Here is a 23,865-nt window from a genome sequence, read left to right on the forward strand (position 1 = left end):
ATTGAATTGTGAGCCCCAATGGGGACAGTGTTGCAAATGTATGTAAAGCGCTGTGGAATTAATAGCGCTATATAAATGAATAAAATTATTATTATTAAGGCATCAAAACTATGAATTAACACATGTGGAATGAAATACTTAACAAAAAAGTGTGAAACAACTGAAAATATGTCTTATATTCCTAGGTTCTTCAAAGTAGCTACCTTTTGCTTTGATTACTGCTTTGCACACTCTTGGCATTCTCTTGATGAGCTTCAAGAGGTAGTCACCGGAAATGGTCTTCCAACAGTCTTGAAGGAGTTCCCAGAGATGCTTAGCACTTGTTGGCCCTTTTGCCTTCACTCTGCGGTCCAGCTCACCCCAAACCATTTCGATTGGGTTCAGGTCTGGTGAAAGTGGAGGCCAGAGCGTAGCACCCCATCACTCTCATTCTTAGTCAAATAGCCCTTACACAGTCTGGAGGTGTGTTTGGGGTCATTGTCCTGTTGAAAAAGAAATGATGGTCCAACTAAACGCAAACCGGATGGAATAGCATGCCACTGCAAGATGCTGTGGTAGCCATGCTGGTTCAGTATGCCCTCAATTTTGAATAAATCCCCAACAGTGACACCAGCAAAGCACCCCCACACCTTCACACCTCCATGCTTCACGGTGGGAACCAGGCATGTAGAGTCCACCCGTTCACCTTTTCTGCATCGCACAAAGACACGGTGGTTGGATCTAAACATCTCAAATTTTGACTCATCAGACCAAAGCACAGATTTCTACTGGTCTAATGTCCCTTCCTTGTGTTCTTTAGCACAAACAAGTCTCTTCTGTTTGTTGCCTGTCCTTAGCAGTGGTTTCCTAGCAGCTATTTAACCATGAAGGCCTGCTGCACAAAGTCTCCTCTTAACAGTTGTTCTAGAGATGTGTCTGCTGCTTAAACTCTGTGTGGCCATTGACCTGGTCTCTAATCTTAGTTGCTGTAAACCTGCGATTTCTGAGGCTGGTGACTCGGATAAACTTATCGTCCGCAGCAGAGGTGACTCTTAGTCTTCCTTTCCTGGGGCGGTCCTCATGCCAGTTTCTTTGTAGCGTTTGATGGTTTTTGCCACTGCACTCAGGGACACTTTCAAAGTTTTCCCAATTTTTCGGTCTGACTGCTCTTCATTTCTTAAAGTAATGATGGCCACTCGTTTTTCTTTACTTAGAATTTGTATTATGGCAAGAAAAAAGCAGCTAACAGTTTATTCAGTAGGACTATCTGCTGTGTATCCATCAGACTTCCACACAACACAACTGATGGTCCTAACCCCATTTATAAAGGCAAGAAATCCCACTTATTAAACCTGACAGGGTACACCTGTGAAGTGAAAACCATTTCCGGTGACTACCTCTTGAAGCTCATCAACAGAATGCCAAGAGTGTGCAAAGCAGTAATGAAAGAAAAAGGTGGCTACTTTAAAGAACCTAGAATATAACACATATTTTCAGTTGTTTCACACTTTTTTGTTAAGTATTTCATTCCACATGTGTTAATTCATAGTTCTGATGCCTTCTACAATTTTCAGAGTCATGAAAATAAAGAAAACTCTTTGAATGAGAAGGTGTGTCCAAACTTTTGGCTGTACTGATATATATATATTATATAAATAAATATAATATATATATATGTATATATATATATATATATATATATATATATATATATATATATATATACACACACATATATACATATTATATATATACACACACCGTATTTTTCGGGCTATAAGACGCACCGGACCATAAGACGCACCTTGGTTTTAGGGGAGGAAAATAAAATTTTAAGCAAAAAATGTGGTCATGACACACTGTTATGGGGCGAGGATCTGCTGCTGACACTGTTATGGGGGTAATGTCCCCAAATTCTCTGCTAAGGTACCCCATCCTGGTAATGATACTCCTGCCTTGTATATGTACCCCATCCTGGCATATGCCCTTATCCTGCTATATACTGGCATCCTGCTATATACTCCCATCCTGCTATATACCGCCATCCTGGTATATATTCCCATCCTGCTATATAGCGCCATCCATCCTGCTATATAGCGCCATCCATCCTGCTATATACCCCCATCCATCCTGCTGTATACCCCATCCATCCTGCTATATGGCCCCATCCTGCTATATACACCCATCCTGATAAATAACCCCATCCTGGTATATGGCATGTATTCTGTATCACACACAAAAAAAACCCCAAAAAAACGTTTATACTCACCTTTCCTCGCTCCATGCAGCATTGCTTCTCCCCCTGTCTGTGGCGGCAGCAGCGCCGCTGGAGCGTGGAGCCGTCACCGGTCACTTTCCTGCAGCATCGCGATGTCTTCCCGTCTGCCGGTCAGCTGACCTGCGTGACTAGCGGCGCGCACAGCGATGACGTCATCGCTGTGCTCACCGCTCTCTACACAGATCAGCTGACCGGCAGACGGGAGGACATCGCGAAGCTGCAGGGGAACGGTGAGTATGCCGTACTGATTCACTGCACCCCGCGCTGATTATGATACGTGGGGGGCAGTGAATATAGCCGCACATGATCACTCCAGGCTGTAGTTGCCAGGTGTGATCACGGCCGGCTGTTTAATATGCGTGCACCCCCCCCGCCCATCATCCCGCCCACCTGTCAGTGCCGGCTTCAGCGCTGAGAGATGATGGGCGGGAGGATGGACGTGCATATGTAATAGCAGGGTCAACGTGGTTACGGAAGACGCTGCCACAGCCTGCTCGTGCCGCCGATAACCTGCTCCACCACAGCACCCTCATTCCCGGCCGCAGCCCTATATTCAGACCATAAGACGCACATCCCACTTTCCCCCAACATTTGGGGGGGGGAAAGTGCATGTTATAGTCTGAAAAATACAGTATGTTTTTTTCCCCCTCTTTTTACTTTATAATTATTGATTATATTTTCTTGTCGAAATCAATGTGCGAACCATCAAAGAACCACCGTTCATTATGCCTTGTGGATGATTGTCTCTTATAATTGATAACAATGAATCCACTCACGTTATCATAATATTTTGTACAGTTATTTGGGTTCTTTATGATGTTTTGTAATTATCCATGTACGATACTTTGTATTTTTATGGGATGCATCTCTCAGTACGTATTAGTAATTGCTAATTTATAGACTGTATGTGTTGTTCCACCCTGATGGTGGAGGGATATATAAGTGTATGTTATTTCTTCTTGACTTTGTAAAGATGAAGAACAGTCTACCCATTTGAAACGTGTTGATAGACATCTGTCCATCTCGGCTGTTTTCATGTTTATGTATTTTTAAACTTTTTCATTAAAGCCAATTTTTATTCAAGCGGTTGCTGGAATTATTTTTCTACATGGTTTAAGGCCTAATGTGGTGGGCATGATGTAGCTGAGAATTGCAGAGGCCAGTTGCTATGGGGTTTTCAAATTACTGATCAAACAAATATTTGATTTTTGCAGAGGGAGCATCAGTTCAGCCATAAGAATTGCCTCAAACAAAGGAGTAGGATTTTCCAAGTTTTACACTTACTGGACCTTCCTTGATAGAGGAAAGAACTTCGTCCCAAAGCTTCTGGTTAAGAGAGTCCTCTTTAATGAGCCAATGCTGTTGCTCAGTGAGCTGAAATGCTTCACCTCCATCTTCTTTTTCTGAATGTTTAGTCAATTTGGGTGGTACAATCTCTTCTGCATCATCTACAATAAGATAAACATTTAGTTCAGTAGAATATTGTATAATTTTAGGCACCAGTAAAACAAACTGTGCTTAATGTAAAAACTGTGAGACTATAAGAAAGGATGGTAAGGTTTAGCTTTGAATGGAGTTTGGATATCTTACTGTAGACTGTATGTTGTCTGTTGCTAATTGTTGAAGATAATCAAGGGATTTACCTGACTGACATATTGTACTATGTGCAGTGGGTGAAATAAGTATTGAACACGTCATCAATTTTCTAAGTAAATATGTGTCTAAAGGTGCTATAGCCATGAATTTCTCACCAGATGTCGCTAACAACCCATCCAAACCACACAGGCAAAGAGATCAAATCATAGATGTCCATAATTTGTTTAATAACGAGAAATGACACAGAGAAAGAGTATTGAACTTGTTAAGAAAGAGGTACAAAAAGAAATCCTGTCACTTAGCAATAAATAATATAAGCTGGTTCAACTGATGGCCTTTAAAAAGAGGTCTCATTATCAAGGTGCCACACAAGAAATAGCTCATAATGGGTAAAAACAGTGAGCTCTCTCTAGACCTTTGCAACCTTATTGTTGCAAAACATACTAATGGCATTGATTACAGAAGAATTTCTAAACTACTGAAGGTTGCAGTGAGCCATAACCTGGAAGTGAAAGAAGGGAATTTTGTTTACTTACCGTAAATTCCTTTTCTTCTAGCTCCAATTGGGAGACCCAGACAATTGGGTGTATAGCTTCTGCCTCCGGAGGCCACACAAAGTATTACACTTAAAAGTGTAAAGCCCCTCCCCTCTGCCTATACACCCTCCCGTGCATCACGGGCACCTCAGTTTTGGTGCAAAAGCAAGAAGGAGGAAACTTATAAATTGGTCTAAGGTAAATTCAATCTGAAGGATGTTCGGAGAACTGAAACCATAACCAAGAACAATTCAACATGAACAACATGTGTACACAAAGAACAACAGCCCGAAGGGAACAGGGGCGGGTGCTGGGTCTCCCAATTGGAGCTAGAAGAAAAGGAATTTACGGTAAGTAAACAAAATTCCCTTCTTCTTTGTCGCTCCATTGGGAGACCCAGACAATTGGGACGTCCAAAAGCAGTCCCTGGGTGGGTAAAAGAATACCTCGGTAAAAAAGCCGTAAATACGGCCCCTTCCTACAGGTGGGCAACCGCCGCCTGAAGGACTCGCCTACCTAGGCTGGCATCTGCCGAAGCGTAGGTATGCACTTGATAGTGTTTCGTGAAAGTGTGCAGACTCGACCAGGTAGCCGCCTGACACACCTGCTGAGCCGTAGCCTGGTGCCGCAAAGCCCAGGACGCACCCACGGCTCTGGTAGAATGGGCCTTCAGCCCTGAAGGAACCGGAAGCCCCGAAGAACGGTAGGCCTCAAGAATTGGTTCCTTGATCCACCGAGCCAAGGTTGACTTAGAAGCCTGCGACCCTTTACGCTGGCCAGCGACAAGGACAAAGAGCGCATCCGAGCGGCGCAGGGGCGCCGTACGAGAAATGTAGAGTCTGAGTGCTCTCACCAGATCTAACAAGTGCAAATCCTTTTCACATTGGTGAACTGGATGAGGACAAAAAGAAGGTAAGGAGATATCCTGATTGAGATGAAAAGGGGATACCACCTTCGGGAGAAACTCCGGAACCGGACGCAGAACCACCTTGTCCTGGTGAAATACCAGGAAGGGGGCTTTGCATGAGCGCTGCTAGCTCAGACACTCTCCGAAGCGATGTGACTGCCACTAGGAAGACCACCTTCTGCGAAAGGCGTGAAAGAGAAGTATCCCTCATTGGCTCGAAAGGTGGTTTCTGAAGAGCCGTTAGCACCCTGTTCAGATCCCAGGGTTCTAGCGGACGCTTGTAAGGAGGGACTATGTGGCAAACCCCCTGCAGGAACGTGCGTACCTGCGGAAGCCTGGCTAGACGCTTTTGAAAAAACACAGAGAGTGCCGAGACTTGTCCCTTAAGTGAGCCGAGAGACAACCCCTTTTCCATTCCGGATTGCAGGAAGGACAGAAAAGTGGGCAAGGCGAATGGCCAGGGAGTAAACCCCTGATCAGAGCACCAGGATAAGAAGATCTTCCACGTCCTGTGGTAGATCTTGGCGGATGTTGGTTTCCTGGCCTGTCTCATAGTGGCAATGACCTCTTGAGATAACCCTGTGGACGCTAGGATCCAGGACTCAATGGCCACACAGTCAGGTTGAGGGCCGCAGAATTCAGATGGAAAAATGGCCCTTGAGACAGCAAGTCTGGTCGGTCTGGTAGTGCCCACGATTGGCCTACCGTGAGATGCCACAGATCCGGGTACCACAACCTCCTCGGCCAGTCTGGAGCGACGAGGATGGCGCGGCGGCAGTCGGACCTGATCTTGCGTAACACTCTGGGCAGCATCGCCAGAGGAGGAAATACATAAGGCAGTCGAAACTGCGACCAATCCTGAACTAACGTGTCTGCCGCCAGAGCTCTGTGATCTTGAGAACGCGCCATGAATGCCGGGACCTTGTTGTTGTGCCGGGACGCCATAAGGTCGACGTCCGGCATCCCCCAGCGGCAACAGATCTCTTGAAACACGTCCGGGTGAAGAGACCATTCCCCTGCGTCCATGCCCTGGCGACTGAGAAAGTCTGCTTCCCAGTTTTCTACGCCCGGGATGTGAACTGCGGAGATGGTGGAGGCTGTGGCTTCCACCCACAGCAGAATCCGCCGAACTTCCTGGAAGGCTTGCCGACTGCGTGAGCCGCCTTGGTGATTGATGTATGCCACCGCTGTGGCATTGTCCGACTGAATTCGGATCTGCCTGCCTTCCAGCCCCGGCTGGAACGCCTTTAGGGCTAGATACACTGCCCTTATCTCCAGAACATTGATCTGAAGGGAGGACTCTGGCTGAGTCCATGTACCCTGAGCCCTGTGGTGGAGAAAGACCGCTCCCCACCCCGACAGACTCGCGTCCGTCGTGACCACAGCCCAGGATGGGGGCAGGAAGGATTTCCCCTTCGACAAAGAAGTGGGAAGAAGCCACCACTGAAGGGAGGCCTTGGCCGCCCGAGACAGGGAGACGTTCCTGTCGAGGGACGTCGACTTCCTGTCCCATTTGCGGAGAATGTCCCATTGAAGTGGACGCAGATGAAACTGCGCAAATGGAACTGCCTCCATTGCTGCCACCATCTTCCCTAGGAAGTGCATGAGGCGCCTCAAGGGGTGCGACTGGGCTCGAAGGAGCGATTGCACCCCTGTCTGTAGTGACCGCTGTTTGTCCAACGGAAGCTTCACTATCGCTGAGAGAGTATGAAACTCCATGCCAAGATATGTCAGTGATTGGGCCGGTGTCAATTTTGACTTTGGGAAATTGATGATCCACCCGAATCTCTGGAGAGTCTCCAGAGCAATGTTCAGGCTGTGTTGGCATGCCACCCGAGAGTGGGCCTTGACCTGCAGATCGTCTAAGTAAGGGATCACCGAGTGTCCCTGAGAGTGTAGGACTGCTACCACAGTTGCCATGACTTTGGTGAAGACCCGTGGGGCTGTCGCCAGGCCAAAAGGCAGTGCCACGAACTGAAGGTGTTCGTCTCCTATGGCGAAGCGCAGGAAGCGCTGATGCTCTGGTGCAATCGGCACATGGAGATAAGCATCCCTGATGTCGATTGAAGCTAGGAAGTCTCCTTGGGACATTGAGGCGATGACGGAGCGGAGAGACTCCATCCGGAACCGCCTGGTTTTCACGTGTCTGTTGAGCAGTTTTAGGTCCAGAACGGGACGGAAAGATCCGTCCTTTTTTGGCACCACAAACAAGTTGGAGTAAAACCCGTGGCCCCATTGTTGAAGGGGAACCGGGATCACCACTCCTTCTGCTTTCAGAGTGCTCAGCCTGAAGAAGAGCATCGGCTCGCTCTGGGGGTGGAGATGTTCTGAAGAAACGAGTCGGAGGACGAGAGCTGAACTCTATCCTGTAACCGTGAGACAGAATGTCTCTCACCCATCGGTCTTGGACATGTGGCAACCAGGCGTCGCAAAAGCGGGAGAGCCTGCCACCGACCGAGGATGCGGTTTGGGGAGGTCGAAAGTCAGGAGGAGGCCGCTTTGGGAGCGGTTCCTCCGGCGTTCTTCTTAGGACGTGACTTAGACCGCCATGAATCGGAGTTCCTCTGACCCTTCTGTGGCCTGTTGGACGAGGAGAATTGAGACCTGGCTGAGGCCCGAAAGGACCGAAACCTCGATTGAACCTTCCTTTGTGGAGGTCTGTTTGGTTTGGACTGGGGTAAGGACGAGTCCTTTCCCTTGGATTGTTTAATGATTTCATCCAATCGCTCGCCAAACAGGCGGTCGCCAGAAAATGGCAACCCGGTTAAGAACTTTTTGTAAGCAGAGTCTGCCTTCCATTCACGTAGCCACATGGCCCTGCGGACTGCCACAGAATTGGCGGATGCTACCGCCGTACGGCTAGCAGAGTCCAGGACAGCATTCATGGCGTAGGACGCAAACGCCGACGCCTGAGATGTTAAGGACACAACCTGTGGGGTAGCGGCTCGTGTGACTGCATTAATCTCAGACTGACAAGCTGAGATAGCTTGGAGTGCCCATACGGCTGCGAATGCCGGAGCAAAGGACGCGCCGATAGCCTCATAGATGGATTTCATCAGGAGCTCTATCTGCCTGTCAGTGGCATCCTTGAGTGATGCACCATCTTCCACTGCGACTATGGATCTAGCCGTCAGTCTAGAGACCGGCGGATCCACCTTGGGACACTGAGCCCAACCCTTGACTACGTCAGCGGGGAAGGGGTAACGTGTGTCATTAAGGCGCTTAGTAAAGCGCTTATCCGGAAAAGCTCGGTGTTTCTGAACTGCATCCCTGAAGTCGGAGTGATCAAGAAACGCACTCCGTGTACGTTTGGGAAACCTAAAACGGAATTTCTCCTGCTGAGAAGCTGACTCCTCAATCGGAGGAGCTGGAGGGGAAAGATTCAACACCTGACTGATGGACGCTATAAGGTCGTTCACTATGGCGTCCCCCTCAGGGGTATCAAGGTTGAGAGCGGCGTCAGTATCAGAGCCCTGATCTGCCACCTCCTCCTCATCCTCCAGAGAGTCCTCATGCTGAGACCCTGAACAGTGTGATGAAGTCGAGGGAAGCTCCCAGCGAGCCCTCTTAGCCGGTCTGAGACTGCGGTCTGTGTCGGAGTCCTCACCGTGGGACCTATGAGTCGCCCCAGGAGCACTTTGCTGCTCCAACCGAGGGGGGCCTGGGGACAATGATTCAACAGTGCCCGGGGCCTGTATTACCGGTCTGGACTGCAAAGCTTCTAGTATCTTAGCAGACCATTTATCCATAGACTCAGCAAGTTTGTCAGCGAATACTGCAAACTCTGTCCCTGTCACCTGGACAGTGGCAGCAGGTGGTCCCACCGGGGACGAGGGTCCCGACCGTGGCAGAGGCTCCGGCTGAGTGAGTGTCACAGGGGCCGAGCATTGCACACAATGAGGGTAGGTGGAACCTGCAGGAAGCATAGCCGCACATGAGGTACAGGTAGCAAAGTAAGCCTGTGCCTTGGCACCCTTGCTTTTTGCGGACGACATGCTGTAGTCTCCTTTAAGAGCAATCAAAGAGGGTATATAGCCGGAGCAATAGTGCGGCCGTACAGAGTAATGTATACAGTATAAGCATATAATATGCACTACGGCACCCAGGGGGACCAGCACCTAGTAACAGGTGTGGCTTACCGACCGCCCGCAGCGGTTGTGTGACCACCAGATTCCCTGCCTGGGCCTCCCAGAGCTGTGGAGCTCAGCGTTGTCTCCCCTCTGCTTCAGAAGTGCTGATAGCAATGGCTGCCAGCGTCCAGAGAGGAGGAGGGAGCCGTGGGCGTGCCTGCAAAAGTGCGGGAATCTGGTGCCCCACGGTGCTCAGAGAGGGGGGAGGAGGATACACAGTATGCTCCAGCCCTCAGCGCTGACGTTCAGTGCAGCGTCCCGCCCTTACCCCTGACTGGCAGGCCCGGGGGCGGGAATATGCGGTACTAGGCCGCAAAAGCCGGGGAGTAAAGTTAAAAGCGCGACCGGCAAACAAGCGCGGTCAGCGCGGTAGTCCTGGTGCACCAACACACCCAGCAGCTGCTGCAGCGTCCGTTACACAGGCGCTCTATGCGCCGTCCCCAAGGGGACACAGAGTACCTCAGAGTAGCAGGGCCTTGTCCCTGATGATACCCGGTCTCCTGTCCAGCAGATTCCCCCAGGGGCTGCGGAGGGAGCACGGTCCCAGTGCCTGGTGACCGGTTAGGATCCCACTTCACCCAGAGCCCCTAAGGGATGGGGAAGGAAAACAGCATGTGGGCTCCAGCCTTTGTACCCGCAATGGGTACCTCAACCTTAACAGCACCGCCGACCAGAGTGGGGTGAGAAGGGAGCATGCCGGGAGCCCTGTTAGGGGCCCTCTTTTCTTCCATCCGAAATAGTCAGCAGCTGCTGCTGACTAAATTGTGGAGCTTGCGTGCATGTGTGCCTCCTTCGCACAAAGCATAAAAACTGAGGTGCCCGTGATGCACGGGAGGGTGTATAGGCAGAGGGGAGGGGCTTTACACTTTTAAGTGTAATACTTTGTGTGGCCTCCGGAGGCAGAAGCTATAGACCCAATTGTCTGGGTCTCCCAATGGAGCGACAAAGAAAGTTTAGAATTTCATCATAAACCGGCCACGACCAGGTGCTTCTCACAAGATTTCAAACAGAGGAGTAAAAATCTGGTGGTACTTTAATATGACCTTTTGGCAGCTTAACCAGCTTTGGCTGAAACATATTGACAGCGCCATTACAGGGGTTAAATGGCACGAGCAGATAACGATTCTGCTCGTGACTTGCAGGCACACATCTCAGCTGTGAAAATCAGCTGAGATGTGCGCCGATCGCGGTATGCTGCTGCCGGCAGACTGCGGGCAGTAACGTTATGACTGCTAGGACGTAATTTTACTGTCCGCGGTCGTTAAGGGGTTAAATTCAGATTGAGAGAAGCTGAGCAGACTTACATATCTAACCTGTTAAATGAAAACAGATTAGAGTGGTTGTATTCCCAAAGCCTCTATACGCAATATGTACTCTAATGTGGGCGTCACACGATACGATCTATCGTGCGATCACACGAGTGATCGTACCCGCCCGTCGTTTGTGCGTCACGGGCAAATTGCTGCCCGTGTCGCACAAAGTCGTTATACCCCCGTCACACGTACTTACCTGCTGAGCGACCTCGCTGTGGGCGGCGAACATCCACTTCCTGAAGGGGGTGGGACGTTCGGCATCACAACGACGTCACACAGCCGCCGGCCAATAGAAGCGGAGGGGCGAGGATGAGCGGGACATAAACATCCCGCCCACCTTCTTCCTTCAGCATTGCCAGCGGCCGCAGGTAAGCTGCAGTTCATCGTTCCCGGGGTGTCACACAGAGCGATGTGTGCTACCCCGGGTACGATGAACAACCGGTGCAGGGAAGAATAAACGATTATTTAAAAATAAACGACGTGTAAACGATACATGATTTGTAACCGATTTGCGATCGTTCTGAGACGCTCGTAGGTGTCACACGAAACGACGTCGCAAACGATGCCGGATGTGCGTCACGAAAACCGTGACCACCGATGACATATCGCACGATGGATCATCTCGTGTGACGCTGGCATAAGTCTAAACGCAAACTATTTTTTACGCGTCAATCCTATTTTGAACTCGGAAATCAATCAAGCAAATTACTTTGATGGTTCGCCAGCATCATACTTAAGATTCGAGAACCTGATGGCCTCATTGTTACATCTGCAGAGGATACCCTCCAATGGTTCTATGGATACTATAATTAGTTGTATAGCTCCAGATTTTTAAAGCTTGTAATTTTGATGTATCAGTATGCCTCTCATGTGTTTCATTTGAAATTTTCTAACTTAAGTCCCTTCCAACAGTCCCTTCAAGATATCAAACACTTGCTAAAAATAAGGGTCAAGAAAGGCAAAAAAGCCCAACCAAGTATATGACCCTCTGTCAGCGCTAACCAATAGAACATCAAACAACAAATTGCGGAAAATGACATAAAATAATTCAATTTATTATTACAGAATTCAATAAACAAAAAAAAAAATGCTATTTTGGTAGGCATGACATCAGCAGAAAAATGAAGACAAAGGCCATTGTTCACAACAGGTCATTATAATGCAGTTAAAGGCAAATTGCCAAAATATTACTTAATAAATACATGCACAACGTAATTAAGAATAATAGAAAGTAGAAAAGATCCACATACATAAGGCAAAGTACACTAGGGGGCTGAGAACAACCCCATCAGTTGTATAAACCACTAGGCAAACAATGTAAATGAAACCGTGAATTCCTGGTGCAATTATTAGTAATATTCCCTGGTATCACAGTAAACAAGTCACCCCAAGAGATATCAACCATATATCAGGGACAATTATATAGTAAAGCCCAATCTTAATTAGTTAATCAAATATGCAGTTCATCAGGGGTTAAAATATAAACACTGATTGCCAAAGTAACCAGACTGAAAAGGGATCACAAGTGCATGATTATAGTTGTACTAAAGTGGTCAGGGTGAAAACCACATTACCTGAGGGGACAATATGTCCTGTCTGGAAATCTCCTACGCGCGTTTCGACGCAAAGTCTTTTTCCAGGGAGAGAGTGATGTGAACCCATTGAAAATACCGCTCTTAAGTAATGCGAGAACACAGCTGATAGGGTCAGCAAGCACGTGACTGAAGAAGCTTCCTGTTTGGCGCATAGCAATGCCGACACCCGCATCGTCACTGCTGATGTGGGCGTCTCCAGGTATGGAGCGACGCGTGATGGGTGAATGACGGCTTATTGACCTAATAGAAACGCCCACAACCAGCACATGACTGTGGCCAAGGATCTCACTTACTTATTTTATGTCATTTTGCGCAATTTGTTGTTTGAAGTCCCTTCAAGATGCTGCTATTACCCTGGAGGAAGTAAATACAACCTTTGTGGATATGGCTTTGTGTAAAGCGTCCAGCCCTGATGGTTTACCTCTGGAGTTGTATAGCAGATACCAGCATGCTTCACCTCCTAGAGGTGTTTTCATAAACCTCCCAAGAAACCCCTCTAAAAAAAGGAAGGGAAAAACCCTCTAAAGTATAAATCTTAACGTACAATCTCTATAGTAAATGTTGATTATAACATCTTCGCTAAAATACTGGCTATAAGACAAAGTCATCCTTGAAATCATACACCCATATCAAACTGAATTCATGCCTGGGAAAAGTACCTCAATCAACATTAGAAGAGCATAATCTATTGTCAATATAGCTTATTACTATCAGACAACACCTGAGCATTGGCCTGGCGTGATGCGGCTAACACCTTTCATTCATTAGAATGGCCCTTTCTTTCTGCTTTCCTTCAGAAATTTGAATTTGGTCCCAAGTTCTCTAAGTGTATCCATATGTTATATGCAGTCCCAAGGTCTAAAATAGTGACCAATAACATCCCCTCTACATCATTTTATCTGGGAAAAGGGACACAACAGGGCTGTCCCCTCTCTCTGACATTCTTTGCTTTAGCCATGGAGGCCTTAGCAATAAGTATACGTTCTTCAACACTCATTAAAGGTTTCACTATAGCAGATTGGACAGATACTATTGTACTTTATGCAGAAGACATGGTAATCTTCATAGTACAGGTCGAAAATACTGTACCATATGTTATATCTACTATTAGTACGATTAGTAGATACTCTGGTCTCTCTATAAATTGGGATAAATCAGCATGGCGTTGCTCAATGCAAGTGTATTGAATGAGGCCGCACCCCTGTAGATGGATTTTGGCTTGGAGTATGCATATACCGGCGAATCCTCACTTGGAGTTCAATGTGAGGATTCACAAGTCTGCAACCACATACAATGGCTGCAAACTTATGGATTTAAACAGGATAACCTATTTAATAGAAGCTTCAAATCAGAAAGAAGGGAATTTTGTTTACTTACCGTAAATTCCTTTTCTTCTAGCTCCTATTGGGAGACCCAGACAATTGGGTGTATAGCTACTGCCTCCGGAGGCCACACAAAGTATTACACTTTAAAAAGTGTAACCCCTCCCCTCTGCCTATACACCCTCCCGTGCATCACGGGCCCATCAGTTTTGGTGCCAAAGCAGGAAGGAGGAAAAACTTATAAATTGGTCTAAGGTAAATTCAATCCGAAGGATGTTCGGAGAACTGAAACCATGAACCAAAAGAACAATTCAACATGAACAACATGTGTACACAAAAGAACAAACAGCCCGAAGGGAACAGGGGCGGGTGCTGGGTCTCCCAATAGGAGCTAGAAGAAAAGGAATTTACGGTAAGTAAACAAAATTCCCTTCTTCTTTGTCGCTCCATTGGGAGACCCAGACAATTGGGACGTCCAAAAGCAGTCCCTGGGTGGGTAAAAGAATACCTCGATAAAAAGAGCCGTAACACGGCCCCCTCTTACAGGTGGGCAACCGCCGCCTGAAGGACTCGCCTACCTAGGCTGGCATCTGCCGAAGCATAGGCATGCACCTGATAGTGTTTCGTGAAGGTGTGCAGACTCGACCAGGTAGCCGCCTGACACACCTGCTGAGCCGTAGCCTGGTGCCGCAATGCCCAGGATGCACCCACGGCTCTGGTAGAATGGGCTTTCAGCCCTGAAGGAATCGGAAGCCCAGAAGAACGATAGGCTTCAAAAATCGGTTCCTTGATCCACCGAGCCAAGGTAGACTTGGAAGCATGCGACCCCTTACGCTGGCCAGCGACAAGGACAAAGAGCGCATCAGAGCGGCGCAGGGGCGCCGTGCGAGACACGTAGATCCGGAGTGCTCTCACTAGATCTAACAAATGCAAATCCTTTTCACATTGGTGAACTGGATGAGGGCAAAATGAAGGTAAGGAGATATCCTGATTGAGATGAAAAGTGGACACCACCTTAGGGAGAAAGTCCGGGACCAGACGCAGAACCACCTTATCCTGGTGAAATACCAGGAAAGGGCCTTTGCATGACAGCGCTGCAAGCTCTGACACTCTACGGAGTGAAGTAACCACCACTAGAAATGCCACCTTCTGCGAAAGACGTGATAGAGAGACATCCCGCAGCGGCTCAAAAGGTGGTTTTTGAAGAGCCCGTAGAACCATGTTGAGATCCAAGGGTTCCAGCGGACGCTTGTAAGGTGGGACTATGTGGCAAACTCCCTGCAGGAACGTGCGGACCTGCGGAAGCCTGGCTAGACGCTTTTGAAAAAACACGGAAAGCGCCGAGACTTGACCTTTGAGAGAGCCGAGGGACAAACCCTTGTCCAATCCCGATTGAAGGAAGGAAAGACACCTGGGTAAGGCAAACGGCCAGGGGATAAACCCCCTCTCAGAGCACCAGGCTAAGAAGATCCTCCAAGTTCTGTGATAGATCTTGGCTGACGTTGGCTTCCTGGCCTGTCTCATAGTGGCAATGACATCTTGAGACAACCCTGAGGATGCTAAGAGCCAGGACTCAATGGCCACACAGTCAGGTTGAGGGCCGCAGAATTCAGATGGAAAAATGGCCCTTGAGATAGCAAGTCTGGTCGGTCTGGGAGCGCCCACGGTTGCCCCACCGTGAGATGCCACAGATCCGGGTACCACGACCGCCTCGGCCAATCTGGAGCGACGAGGATGGCGCGGCGGCAGTCGGACCTGATCTTGCGCAACACTCTGGGCAGCATTGCCAGAGGAGGGAATACATAAGGCAGTTGAAACTGCGACCAATCCTGAACTAAGGCGTCCGCCGCCAGAGCTCTGTGGTCCTGAGACCGTGCCATGAATGCCGGGACCTTGTTGTTGTGCCGAGACGCCATGAGATCGACGTCCGGCGTTCCCCAGCGGCAACAGATCTCTTGAAACACGTCCGGGTGGAGAGACCATTCCCCCGCGTCCATGCCCTGGCGACTGAGGAAGTCTGCTTCCCAGTTTTCTACGCCCGGAATGTGAACCGCGGAGATGGTGGAGGCTGTGGCCTCCGCCCACAGCAGAATCCGCCGGACTTCTTGGAAGGCTTGACGACTGGTGGTTGATGTACGCAACCGCCGTGGCGTTGTCCGACTGTATGCGGATCTGCCTGCCCTCGAGCCACCGATGGAACGCCTTGAGGGCTAGATACACTGCCCTTATCTCCAGAACATTGATCTGAAGGGAGGACTCTGTCGGAGTCCAGGTTCCCTGAGCCTTGTGGTGGAGAAAAACCGCTCCCCATCCTGACAGGCTCGCGCCCGTCGTGACCACAGCCCAGGATGGGGGCAGAAAGGATTTTCCTTTCGACAGAGAAGTGGGGAGAAGCCACCACTGAAGAGAGGTCTTGGCTTCCAGAGACAGAGAGACGTTCCTGTCCAAGGACGTCGGCCTCTTGTCCCATTTGCGGAGAATGTCCCATTGGAGTGGACGCAGATGAAATTGCGCAAATGGAACTGCCTCCATTGCTGCCACCATCTTCCCCAGGAAGTGCATGAGGCGCCTCAAGGGGTGCGACTGTGCCTGAAGAAGGGATTGTACCCCTGTCTGCAGCGACCGCTGTTTGTCCAGCGGCAGCTTGACCATCGCTGAGAGAGTATGAAACTCCATTCCGAGGTACGTCAGTGACTGGGTCGGAGACAATTTTGACTTTGGAAAATTGATGATCCACCCGAACCTCTGGAGAGTCTCCAGAGCAACGGTCAGACTGTGTTGACAAGCCACCCGTGAGGGTGCCTTGACTAGGAGATCGTCTAGGTAAGGGATCACCGAGTGGCCCTGAGAGTGAAGGATCGCTACGACGGATGCCATGACCTTGGTGAAGACCCGTGGGGCTGTCGCCAGGCCGAAAGGCAGTGCCACAAACTGAAGGTGTTCGTCCCCGATGGCGAAACGCAGGAAGCGTTGATGCTCTTGAGCGATCGGCACATGGAGATAGGCATCTTTGATGTCGATTGATGCTAGGAAGTCTCCTTGGGACATCGAAGCGATGACAGATCGGAGGGATTCCATGCGAAACCTCCTGGTTGTCACATGTCTGTTGAGCAATTTTAGGTCCAAAACGGGACGGAATGAGCCGTCCTTTTTTGGCACCACGAACAGATTGGAGTAAAAACCGCGACCGCGTTCCTGAAGGGGAACGGGGATCACCACTCCTTCTGTTTTCAGAGTGTCCACCGCCTGAAAAAGCGCAACGGTCCGCTCGGGGGGCGGAGATGTTCTGAAAAAACGAGTCGGAGGACGAGAGCTGAACTCTATCCTGTAACCGTGAGACAGAATGTCCCTCACCCATCGGTCTTGGACATGTGGCAACCAGGCGTCGCAAAAGCGGGAGAGCCTGCCACCGACCGAGGATGCGGTTTGGGGCGGCCGAAAGTCATGAGGAGGCCGCCTTGGAGACGGTGCCTCCAGCAGTCTTTGGAGGACGTGACTTAGACCGCCATACAGAAGAGTTCCTCTGGCTCTTCTGTGGTCTGTTGGACGAGGAGGGTTGGGATCTGGCTGAGGGCCGAAAGGACCGAAACCTCGCTTGAACTTTCCGTTGCTGAGGTCGGTTTGGTTTGGGTTGTGGTAAGGACGAGTCCTTTCCCTTGGATTGCTTAATAATTTCATCCAACCGCTCGCCAAACAGTCGGTCGCCAGAAAAAGGCAAACCGGTCAAGAACTTTTTGGAAGCAGAGTCTGCCTTCCATTCGCGTAGCCACATGGCTCTGCGGACTGCCACAGAATTGGCGGATGCTACCCCTGTACGGCTAGCCGAGTCCATGACCGCATTCATGGCGTAGGATGCAAATACTGACGCCTGAGAAGTCAAAGATGTTACTTGTGGCGCAGCGGTACGGGTGACCGCATTAATCTCAGACAGACAAGCTGAGATAGCCTGGAGTGCCCACACTGCTGCAAAGGCTGGGGCGAAAGACGCGCCTATGGCTTCATAGATGGATTTCAGTAGGAGCTCTATCTGCCTGTCCGTGGCATCCTTGAGCGATGCACCGTCAGCCACTGCTACTACGGATCTAGCCGCCAGTCTAGAGACTGGAGGATCCACCTTGGGACACTGAGCCCAACCCTTAACCACGTCAGCGGGGAAGGGGTAACGTGTGTCATTAAGGCGTTTAGTAAAGCGCTTGTCCGGGAAAGCCCTGTGCTTCTGGACAGCATCTCTAAAGTTAGAGTGATCGAAGAAAGCACTCCGTGTACGTTTAGGAAACCTAAACTGGTGTTTCTCCTGTTGTGAAGCCGAATCCTCTGTAGGCGGAGTTGGGGGAGACAGATCTAGCACCTGGTTGATGGACGCTATAAGATCATTTACTATGGCGTCCCCTTCAGGTGTATCCAGATTGAGAGCAACGTCAGGATCAGAGTCCTGAGCTGCGACCTCCGCCTCCTCCTCTAGAGAATCCTCAAGCTGAGACCCCGAACTGCGTGAAGAAGTCGGGGAAGATTCTAAGCGAGCCCGCTTAGCCGGTCTGGGACTGCGGTCCGTGCCGGAGTCCTGCACGTAATAACTAGAGGCCACACCAGGAACACGCTTAGTCGCAGACCGAGAGGGGCCTGGGGGTGATCCCGCAGTGCCCGGGGCCTGTATAAGGGCCGGTCTGGACTGCAAAACCTCTAGAAACTTAACAGACCATTTATCCATAGACTGAGTCATGGAATGAGAAAGCGACTCAGAGAGTTTGTCGGCTAAAACAGCAAACTCTGTCCCTGCCATCTGGACAGGGGGGGCCGGTGGTTCTACCTGGGCCGAGGGACCCCCTAGTGCCTCAGGCTCCGGCTGAGCGAGTGCCACAGGGGCCGAGCATTGCTCACAGTGAGGGTAGGTGGAACCTGCAGGTAACAAAGCCGCACAAGAGGTACAGGTAGCAAAATAACCCTGTGCCTTGGCCCCCTTGCTCCTTGTGAACGACATGCTGTTGTCTCCCAGGAGCGTGATCACTGAGGGTATATAGCCACAAGTTAACAATACAGCTGAACCGGAAAAGTATACAAATATAATGTATCTATATACAGGTCAGCACCCCAGGGGGACCAGCACCGGTAACCGGTGTGGCTTACCAACCACTCCAGCGGTGTGTGGCCACCAGATTCCCTGCCTCGGGTCTCCCAGAGCTGCAGCCAGACGTCCTCCACCGGCAGGATGTGTTAAAACATGGCTGTCGGCGTTCACAGGGGAGGAGGGAGCCGTGGGCGGACTTACAAAAGTGCGGGAATCTGGTGCCCCATAGGGAATAGTGAGGGGGGAGGAGGACAGCTATGTGTGCTCCAGCCCTCACTGTCGGCGTCAGCCCGACCGTCCCGCCCTTGCCCCTGACTGGCAGGCTCGTGGGCGGGCGTTTAATGTACTAGGCCGCAAAAGCCGGGGACTAAAGTAGAAACCGCGGCCGACAAGCAGGCATGGCCGGCGCAGTAGTCCCGGACAAAAAACAAACACTGCAGGCGCTGCAGCGTCTGAGGCCCAGGTGCTCCATGCACCGTCCCAAAGGGGACACAGAGTACCTGTAGTTGCAGGGCCTTGTCCCTGACGATACTCAGTCTCCTGTCCGGCAGATACCACCAGGGGCTGCGGAGGGAGCCCGGTCCCAGTGTCTGGATGACCGGTTAGGATCCCACTTCACCCAGAGCCCCTAAGGGATGGGGAAGGAAAGCGGCATGTGGGCTCCAGCCTCTGTACCCGCAATGGGTACCTCAACCTGAACAACACCGCCGACTCAGTGGGGTGAGCAGGGAGCATGCCGGGGGCCCTGTTAAGGGCCCTCTTTTCTTCCATCCGAAATAGTCAGCAGCTGCTGCTGACTAAAATGTGGAGCATTGTGTGCCTCCTTCAACACAAAGCTAAAAACTGATGGGCCCGTGATGCACGGGAGGGTGTATAGGCAGAGGGGAGGGGTTACACTTTTTAAAGTGTAATACTTTGTGTGGCCTCCGGAGGCAGTAGCTATACACCCAATTGTCTGGGTCTCCCAATGGAGCGACAAAGAAATCAAATGTTGCTGGGTGAAATAAACCACCATTTTCACCATAACTATTTTGCAGTGCTGCTTCTACTTTGTTTTTTTTACCATCCTCAATAAGTCTTTTCTGGTTTCCATTGCTTTGAGTGCTGCTGTGCCTGGAACTGGTACGGGTAGAATGGCTGTGTTGATCTGCGTTTTCTTCTTTGTTCTGGTTCCCTGCAATACTTTGAGGAGTCTGAATGTTGGGGCTATCTGGACTACTTGGCTCAGATTTCCCCGGCTGCTTCTTAACCTTATCTTTCTTCTCTTTGTTTGCCATGGCCTCCAAATATCCTTCTGGAAACTATATAAAATACAAATCATTTAAAATAAGATTTTTAGCGCCCATAAATTGTAGCCAGATGTAACCAATATGTTAACATAGATCATTTGTAACTTTCGTAACCTTCAGACAGAACTTGAAAGCCAATCGCTTCAAGAATGCTTACAGCCTGCAATGACCCCTTGCCACTTCATCCCCACCAGAACGACTGCTAACCCCCCACCTACTGTCTCCTTCCCCATTATCCTGTAGAATGTAAGGCTATGTGCACACGCTGCGTTTTTTTTTACACTGCGTTTTTAGTCGCTAGAAACGCACCCGCGGCAAAAAAAGCATGTGTTTTTGACGCGATTTGGTGCGTTTTTGATCTCTGCATTTTTCCAATGCACTGCATGGGGGGAAAACGCAGAAAAACGCAGGAAAGAATTGACATGTCCATTTTTTTTTTTTAAGCTCAAAAACGCAGCTAAAAAAAAAGTTGTGTGCGGAAAGCAAAAATGACAACTCAGACTTTGCTGGGGAAGCAAAGTCATGCAGTTTTGAGGCCAAAAACGCACCCGAAAAATGTGCAAAAACGCGGCGAAAAACGCACTGTGTGAACTTACCCTAAGTCTGCAAGGGCAGGCTCTCTCCCCTCTCCATTAGTCTGTCTGTCATTGTTAGTTTGCTTACTATAATTTATATTTGCATTTGTATGTAACCCCTTCTCATGTACAGCACCATGGAATCAATGGCACATACATTGTATTTCTTACCTGCAAGGTTAGCCCAAGCTTCTTTGAACGTTCTATGCCCTCTGCTGTCCATGGAGCAGGTTCCATGTCATCCCTTCGTAAAAGATAGCGCCACACCAGGAACCCACACTTGCCTATTTCAGGCCAATATTTTACCACCTAAATAAAAAAAAAAAACCTATTTAGAACAATTCAATTTATTTCCTGTAGTTTCATTATTAAAAACATACATAAAACAATAAACAGAAAAGCTAACAATAAGCCTAAATATGGAAATAATTCCTCTGTTGTGGAAGACCTTGTAAATGCCATCATATCTGTTGCCATCTTCAGGGGCGTATTTGCTGATCCTACGACCTTTGGAACTCCGCACAACTCGAACAGGTTTTCCAGCTCTCCAATTTTTAGACTCTGCTCCATCTTTATCATTCAGGCCTGCATCACAGTTTAGAGCCAGGGCCCTACAAGATTATACAACAGGGAAGCATATCAGTTATTGTTTATCATTACTAAAAGTGCATAATGCAAAAGCTTAAAGGAAGCTTTTCCATGAGGTTTTTTTTTTTTTTATGACATTTGTATATACGTGTGTGCGTGTTGATATAACTAACCTACCACTTCTCCAGTAACCAGCACCATTCCCCTTCTCAGATACATCACCACTGGTCTGCGTGACCAGCCAGTCTACTTTACAATGCAAGTCTACGGAGTGTCAGACTGAGGCTCCAAAAGGTTATACTGTAAGATTTATGGCTCATGCATGGAGCAGAGTGCGTGAGATAATCTGACGAGCTGTGACATCACTGAGAAGAGGAACAGAACGATACTGGTTACCAGAGACGTAGTAGGTGACAATAATTACACACACTGCACTATATACACAAATTTAGTTTAAAAAGGAAAAAAAAAAACTTCATGGGAGTGCTTCTTTAAAAGGGAACCTGTCAATTTGAGTAAAGCTATTTAGCTGCAGATATAGGGTAAATTTGGTTTAAACCCATGGTTAGCGAGCTTACTGAATGGGCGATGGAAAGGAGAATATGAAGTTATATTCCACCAACAGCCACTCACTTCCGGTCATCAGGGTGCGTAGGGAGTGTTTTTAGTCATTGCTCACTACACAGTTAGCCTGCTGGTAACACTCCCCAATACCTTGAGTGACAGCCTGCTCTGCACACACACATGCTGTTCAGCAGGTTGTCAATACTGAGGAGTGACCACACCGCTCTCACTGTATAACTGAATGGTGACTAAGGCCCCATGCGCATTCTGCGTTTTTGCCACATTTTTCGGTGCAGTTTGTGGCCAAAACCTGCATGTCTTTCCTTCTCCAGCAAAGTCTATGACAAATCAGATTTGCTGTGCACAAGTTGCTTTTTTCTGTCTGCAGTTTTTGTGTGACAAAAAAACTGCAGTAAGTCAATTGCTTGTGCGTTTTTTAGCCGTTCCAGCCATTGATTTCGTAAAAAAAAAAAAACACATGGAAAAAAAACTCGTCAAAAACGCCTTTCTGCCAGAAGATGCGTTTTTCTGCCAGAGAAGGTGCATTTTTGTTGTTACAACTAAACTGCTGTATGTGGACATGGCCTAACTGCTCTCTGTTGCATGCAATGACTGGAAGGCAGTTGTGCCAGAGAAAAAAATAATAAATTTCTCCCTATGGCTGCTCTTTCAGTAACCTGGCTCACCAGGGTTTTAGAAGCCATTTTCCAGCAGAATGACTCTGTATCAGCTGGTAAACAGTAATTCTTGAGGTGACAGTTTCCCTTTAATACTAAAGTGACAAGTAACGTAATTGTTAAAATATGCCTCAAAAACGGAACCATTTCTTCTTTTTGAATACTATAACACTATAAGCAAGGTACCATCTCCTAGTTTTTAGATAAACTGTTAAATAAAGAACTCTCCTTTTCTATAGGCCAGTAAAATTATAACATAATTATAACATGAGTATTTAAAGTGAACCTGTCAGGTGCAAAAAACATCCACAACCATGGTCAGTTCTGGGTGCATATTGCTAATCCCAGCCTAACCGTCCATATATATAATAGCATAAAGAGATCTTTAGAAAAAGTATTTCTAAAGATCCTTTATAATATGCTAATGAGCACAAGGACTATTTGCAAGGGCATTAGTTCTTGCGCTCATTTCGCCCTCTTAGCATGGTAACACAATCCAAGTTAGAAAAAAGCCAGCATCCGCCAATAATCTTCATAAAGACCTTTGCTTTATTTATTCCATAAATTTAAAACATGTCTGGTCTACGCCTTTCGAGCAGAAGTGCTCTTAATCATAACACCATGATTGTAGTGCTCAGGAGCCGGCCTGAATCTCCCCGTGCCCTTTGATATCTCCTATTCCTCTATGGTGAGCTGAGCTGCTTTTCTTTTCTATGTTGGATAGCATTGTAGCACACTCACAGGGGTGTGCTAACATGCTATTTAATACAGCATCACCAGTGGGGCCGGGCGTACCTCTGTCTGCTGATGAGAAGTCCTGAATCTTCCGGTCATGCGCACTAGAACTCTCTGAAGCCGGGACGCATACACCCAGCTTCATACTGTGCATGACCGGAAGAGCTGGGCATTCAGATCAGAAGTCACAGGTACGTGCATCACCGCTGGTGATGCTGCATTGAATAGCATGTTAGCACGCCCTTCTGGGTGTGCTGCCATGCTAAGGGGGCGGAATGAGCGCAGGAACTAACGCCCTTGCGACTAGTCCTTGCACTCATTAACATATCATAAAAGATCTTTAGAAATACTTTTTCTAAAGATCTCTTTATCTATGCTACTATAGGCCGGGACAGTTAGGCAGGGATTAGCAATATTCACCCAGAACTGCTCGTGGTTCTACGTGCATATTGCACCTGACAGGTTCACTTTAATCATATCTCATATTTACATATATACCAGATACAAGCTGAACTTGTTTCTGTGAAAATCAGTTAATAGCAAGGTTAGGAATACAGTGTGCCATGTACATTTCACCAGAGTGCTACCCACCAGGATACAACTATAAATCAGCACAATTTATACAGTACAATATTTATAATACAGCATTTGGTTATATTTAATGTTTTGTACTGTGTTTCATAAATGCTGCTGTTGAAATTAGGATTTGCAAATAC

General features: G+C 48.4%; 1 protein-coding gene across 1 annotated transcript in view; it reads right to left on the reverse strand.

Moving 5' to 3' along the window:
- UHRF2 (ubiquitin like with PHD and ring finger domains 2) overlaps window positions 1-23,865 on the reverse strand; it is a 205,725-nt gene that overhangs the window by 8,182 nt on the left and 173,678 nt on the right. Inside the window, exons 11-14 of the mRNA XM_075317479.1 lie at window positions 21,034-21,196; window positions 20,757-20,894; window positions 19,785-20,022; window positions 3,542-3,705 (exon numbers count right to left, since the gene is read on the reverse strand). Of these exons, the coding sequence (XP_075173594.1) occupies window positions 3,542-3,705; window positions 19,785-20,022; window positions 20,757-20,894; window positions 21,034-21,196 (703 nt within the window). The remainder of the gene's footprint in view (window positions 1-3,541; window positions 3,706-19,784; window positions 20,023-20,756; window positions 20,895-21,033; window positions 21,197-23,865) is intronic.

This window comes from Anomaloglossus baeobatrachus, chromosome 1, assembly GCF_048569485.1.
Source record: "Anomaloglossus baeobatrachus isolate aAnoBae1 chromosome 1, aAnoBae1.hap1, whole genome shotgun sequence".
In the NCBI taxonomy this organism is placed as follows: Eukaryota; Metazoa; Chordata; class Amphibia; order Anura; family Aromobatidae; genus Anomaloglossus; species Anomaloglossus baeobatrachus.